The 5708-nt window shown below is 36.3% G+C and overlaps 1 protein-coding gene across 1 annotated transcript; it reads right to left on the reverse strand.

Annotated features, from left to right (window-relative positions):
• Positions 1-696: 696 nt before the first annotated feature.
• On the reverse strand, positions 697-5074 carry LOC117419742 (protein phosphatase 1 regulatory subunit 3A-like). Its single transcript, XM_034032770.3, has 4 exons — positions 4280-5074; positions 3753-3805; positions 3539-3669; positions 697-3121 (listed from the first exon to the last, which is right to left on the reverse strand). The coding sequence occupies exons 1-4, from the start codon at positions 5059-5061 to the stop codon at positions 1010-1012; spliced, it is 3078 nt and encodes a 1025-aa protein (XP_033888661.2). The 5' UTR covers positions 5062-5074; the 3' UTR covers positions 697-1009.
• Between the last annotated feature and the right edge of the window lie 634 nt (positions 5075-5708).

Genomic DNA, 5708 nt, shown 5'->3' on the forward strand with positions numbered 1-5708 from the left:
GTCGCATTAGCGTTGCCTTTTGATTAAAAGCATACATTTTACAAATTGACTAGAATATTGCACAGTACAATGACTCAATGACACAATGCAGTTATTTTAAATACAGGACAGTAAATACAAACATTGTAACTTGCTTAACTCTACATACCTATAGAAAATAAAATGATGAACAAAAACCTTTGTGTAGTTATAATTGTAACAGTATATAAGCTTTATTTTCTATTCTTACTTTTTATTCATCATACACTATCTTCACCATCATGCTGGTAACATGCACCACATAGTGAAGCCCCTAGACTTTGTTTTACCCTTCAGCTAACACTGTTTCTAATCCAAAGCAAAAAGAAAGTCCTTGGTGATCTACTGTTTTGCTACAATATACAAGTTTATATTTAGCATGCATGTGTTAATTAAGCAGCACATATTCCACTATGGCTCAAATATGTGGTGCACATAACCAGCTGGGTGATAAAGTGATGGTGCTTGTTATAAATAAAAAGTTATAATTTGTACAGCATTTTGAATATGAAAAACACCCCCCAAAAGTATTGATAATTTGCTATGATCAAGTTCCCAAATGGTCCTTTAGTCTTGCCTTTTTTTTTATTTAACCACAAATTGCCACAAATTATATATATATATATATATATATATATATATATATATATATATATATATATATATGTGTGTGTATATATTCTTAAGTAGCACCTTTTGATAGCAACTATTGAAGAAAGAAAAGTGTATTCAATAGAATATGATCTTAATAACACCACTGGGGCACGCCATGCTGTAAAACTTGTGTATTTGTGGCTCAGATTTATCAAAGTCTTTTACCCAAAAAGCAATTTGCACAATCGTTTGAAAGGAAACCTACCAACAAACAAATAATTTAGGCACTCAAAGTTCCCAAAACTTGGTCCAAATTGCACATGGATTTAAGACATTGGTACAGCTTTACCCCTGTATCTCCATATGTTTTGTGTTCCATCATTTCTTTGAAAAGGATTCACTGTTTGCCCCCCTGACAATACAGCCAGCAAACAGAAAATATGTAAAGCGCAAAACAGGCAACAAAATCATAATGATACACGGTTACCAGAAATGCGACAAACAGAAGGAAATAAAGCACCTCCTTACTAATGTGGCGTAAAATCAATGTCTCACTGTTCCACCAAGACAGGCCAGTTGAGTCGATAAATTCTGCATTTTCAGCTGTGGACCAACTTTCACTTGAAGGTTCCGCCGTATCTTCTAAAAGTTTCTGGTGATCATTCAGAGCCTCAGTTTCTACTTCAGTTTCATCCTCTTCATCTACACTCTCACTAATTAAGATGACTGGGCTAAGTAATTTCTGCTTGTGGCTTTCATGCTGTCTTTTGTTAACAAATGATGTAATGGTGTTGTGTCTTCCCCGTCTGTTGCTGGTGGTGTTTTTCGCTGTATCACTCATTTTGACGTCTGCTGTTTCTGTAGTAATCTTTTTTTCATTGACTTGTTGGACAGACATTTCTTCACTTGGTTCATTTGTCATTGCAATTTGACTGTATTCCCCTTTATTGCCAGGTAATGAATAATGGTGACCTGTGTAGATGTCTTCTTCTATACAAGTACTTGTGTCTTTTGATAACACATTTACTATCTGACCTGAAATCGAAGATTCAGGTTTTATTGCTGTATAAAAATAATTAGATTCTTCTTGAGTGCCTCCATTATGCTTACTGAAAATGAAAGCCTCATTTTCAACATATGTTTTTGTTGGCCTCACTTCTCCCTCTGTATGTGTTTCCTGAATGCTTGTTATGTACTGCACAGCCTCATATTTACTTGTACTGGTGGTGTCTGGTTCAGTGCCTATTGCAATGTTCTCATCATTACACAGATCTAAAATTGACTCCTTTCTAGCATTTGCCTGCTGCATTATATCTTGTAGAGGTTGTGTCTGGATATATCCTTGTTGAGATGCTTTAGTTATATCTTTTTGGCAGACTGTTTCTTTTTCCTCTGGATGTTCTGTACTTGCTTTTTCATGTGTCTTATTTGCAGATATTGATTCACATTCATGCTTATTTGATAGCTCGTCCACCTGAGCTACATGAGTAGCCACAGCCATAATTCTGGGTATTAGGTGCTTTTTGTCTAGACCACTCTCACTTACCTTTATATCATATGACCATTCTTCTTTAATATTTTCTTGTATGGTCTCCTTACTTTCTTTCTCTTTACTGCAACTTGCTACATTATCCAAACCCAGTAGATTTCCATCTTCCAGGAAACTATTGCTTGTATTTTCACTATCCAGCCTGAACTCCTTCTTTATTACTTCTTGGCTCATAGCGCTGCTAGTCTTTTGATCCCTGTTATTCACTTCATGAAAACCAGTTCCTATGTCTTTCCACACTTCCTCATTTGAAGCACCCATAACTAGATCATCTTTGACATTATATTCATAGGAAGTTACATTGTCTTTACTTAAATCTGGTTTGCTTTTAAATGGAACTTTGGCTTCCGGAGATGAATCTTTTTCAGATGTGTGATCTAAACTAAATTTACGGTAGTGTGTGGCAATTGCTGGCAGATCCATTTCAGATGTCTCCTTCAACATATTTGCATCCTCCTCTTCCTCTGCTATAAACAATATCTCCAACACCTCATGCTCAGTGGAACTTCTAAACACCTTGTCTCCTAGCGAGATGTTCTTTTCTTGTTCAAGTTCAACAGGAGCATCTTCCCTGTATACATATTTGTCACCTTCTTTTGCAGGCAAGACATCTTCTGGTGTTGATTCAGCTTCTTGTGAACATTGCCAACTTTGTAATTTGAAAGTTTGAGAAAATGTTTCTACAGATTCTGGGTTTCTATTATTTCTGGTACTTGTTTGGTTCTCATCACATGTTGGAGAAGGAATGGAGCCTTTTTCACAAATTTGTGTAATGCCTATTTTGTGGTCACTAGCTTCTGTCGCTTCCTTGATGTCTGGCTGTTCTTCACTATGAATCTGGCACACCTTGGTTTTCTTAAATAAGTGATCATGTATCTGGGAGTTATGGTTTTCTGCAGCTGATGAATTGGTTCCCATGTTGCTTTGATTAATTGGTGGTGTGTTTTGGTTCTGCTCCATCTGAAAAGGTTAAATTAAAATGAGTCACAAATGTTGGTCAAGCCTAACACTTTGACAAGTTTAGGATCATGTACCTCATATTGCTGTAATATGGAAACATAAAGCTTAAAACATTTGAATGTATTGCACTATTCAGTTATAAACTACAATACGAATATGAGAGGGTTCTACTAGCTATGAGAAGCTTCACTGATATATTTGGTCGGTATTTTTTCTGTTATCTTAAATTATAGCTCATAAAATAATTCCATAAATCTTACCTGTTTTGCACCTCCATTTGATATTTCAGTCTTTTATGTGCAGTTTTTAAATAAGCTATTACATTTGAAATTGACACTTCAATGATCATCAACAATATGCAGTCATCCTAAATGGACGTTACAAGTACTATATAATATTTTATGAGATTTGACGTACCTGAGGTTGTAACTGTTCCTTATAATCACCCTCAAGCTGTGTGGTGTCTCCATGGGGTGCTTCTTGGTTTGGAGATTTGGAGTTTTCGATTGTTTCACTGACAACCACTTCTGTTTTATTTTTAGATATGTCTGAAAAATAAAGATTGTATGAGGGAAGTTGCTTATAATGTGAGACGCAGTCTGTATAATATTACCTGTGAATAAATAATTACCTGGAGTCCCTGGTTGAACAAGTGTGTCATCAAGCGCTGTGGCATTTCCTTTACTACAAAATTAAAGCAACAACATATTAAAACTCACTGCTGAAAATAGGACAAAATAAATACATACATGTTTTTAAAAACGCCAAAGAACAACACATCATTACAAATTGTTATAAACCCACTCAATAAAACAATGAAATACTCTTAACAACAGAGACATTTGATTTAGGAAGCCACGTTACAAGTCCACGTTGTCCATTTCCTTAGAGACTGGTTATAACTTATGACTTGATGCAATCTATAAATGAAACCACATTTAAAACATGTAAGGGCCCCTCACAGAAGTATGGGAAGACAATTTCAGAGGATATTTTTTTGTTTATACACAAATGCAACCAGCTTTAATGGCCCTAAGGTCTGTTAGAGCAGGGTCTTAACATCCTAATCAAAAAATGACTGCTACCTAAAACATAATTGACACTGTAAAAAACAGAGATACACTGCTTTTAGGTTTTTAATTTTGAATGAATCCTCACCTGTTAATTGTCTTTAAACAGCTTTTTATATTTTTATCAGTGTTTTCCTCTTGTGTTTTCTTTGTTACCTCTGGGATTTCTTTTTTGTGACAGAAAAGCACATAATTTAATCCATTGTTGTTTGCCCAGAATGTACCAACTGAAGTTTCATAACGTATACAAAACTCCACTTTGCCTCCATCTTTCTGATATGGAGGCACTAATGAAATCTTAAAAGAAAACTGGTCAGTCTCCCCATCACTGGAGCCAGGCACGTACTGTGCCATCAAGTCATAGTAACTGTTCCAGGCATCTAAAGTCATGCGAACATAAACCAACTTTTCAAAACACACATTAAAAACCCGGATAATTCCCTTCATTGCTGTCAGACCTCCAGGAACAAATTCAAAGGATTCCAGTTCTACCTTTTGTTCATAAAGTTTTTTCATGAGTTCATCGTGAGAGGAGGGCACGACAAAAACAGAGGAAAGAAAATATTCCTCTCTGCTGGGGACTTCATCCTCAAATGTATCAGTTAATGATATAGTTGGTACATCCCAGCTATCAAACTCTTTAACACGGACAAGATTCAGACCAAAAGCATCCGCAAAGGAAACTTTTCTTGTAATTACAGGAGGGCCTTCTGCCTCTGAATCGTCTGAAGATGAAGAACTCCTTCTTGGAACGGGTGAAGACTTTGGCGTAATTTTACTTTCATCTTCATCTTCATCACAGGAGTTACTTGCAGTAACTTCCAAGAAGTTAGGGTCACCAAATTGTCTTGGTTCTCCAGTGGACTCCATTGGGCTGCCTGTAATAAACTGAAGGAGAGCCGTGTCGCTTCTGGCAGCTGATATTTGAGACACAGTGCTTTAAAACATGGATTTAGGTTACAGTTGACATTGTAAAGAGATCCATACCTATAAATAGTACTAAAAGCCTGTGAACTATGTCTGTGTGCTCTCTCTAAGGGCTTTACGTATTCTAGTGTAAAGATACTTTTAAACTTTCAGTGTCCACTGCATTGATTTTTTGTTCTCAGTATCAAATTTTAAAAAGGATGTGATGTTTTAAAAGTTAATTTTATTTAACACCTTGTGGCAAAGTGCCCCCCCTGTGTGTGTTATATGTTACGTGTTGTGTGTAAATGTTGGTGTATAGGCATTGGTACACGGGATATAAGCGGTCTGTGTTTCACGTGTGTGTAAATTGTATATTTGTATTTAGGCACAGGGATGGCACATCACATCACGTGCAAGTAAAAAGTAATATGTGAGCACGGGGAATTGCACTTTAATTAATTCACGTGCAGTTGTACCGAGATTCCAATTGAATGATTGACTAGCAATCGAATCTCGGTACAACTGCATAAAAGCTGCATGTTTTCACTCACTGGGGGTTGGTGTTCGGTGAGTGGAGAACGAGTGTGGAGAAGGAGAAAGTAAATAGT

This window comes from Acipenser ruthenus, chromosome 14, assembly GCF_902713425.1.
Source record: "Acipenser ruthenus chromosome 14, fAciRut3.2 maternal haplotype, whole genome shotgun sequence".
NCBI lineage: Eukaryota > Metazoa > Chordata > Actinopteri > Acipenseriformes > Acipenseridae > Acipenser > Acipenser ruthenus.

Bases quoted from the DNA above. Each gene is read 5' to 3' on its own strand.
- LOC117419742 (XM_034032770.3), bottom strand. From the start codon at position 5,061: ATGGAGTCCACTGGAGAACCAAGACAATTTGGTGACCCTAACTTCTTG. The intron at 3,670-3,752 runs GTAATTATTTAT...TTTATTTTTCAG, and splicing joins TGTTCAACCAGGGACTCCAG to ACATATCTAAAAATAAAACA. The intron at 3,122-3,538 runs GTACGTCAAATC...TAACCTTTTCAG, and splicing joins AGGAACAGTTACAACCTCAG to ATGGAGCAGAACCAAAACAC.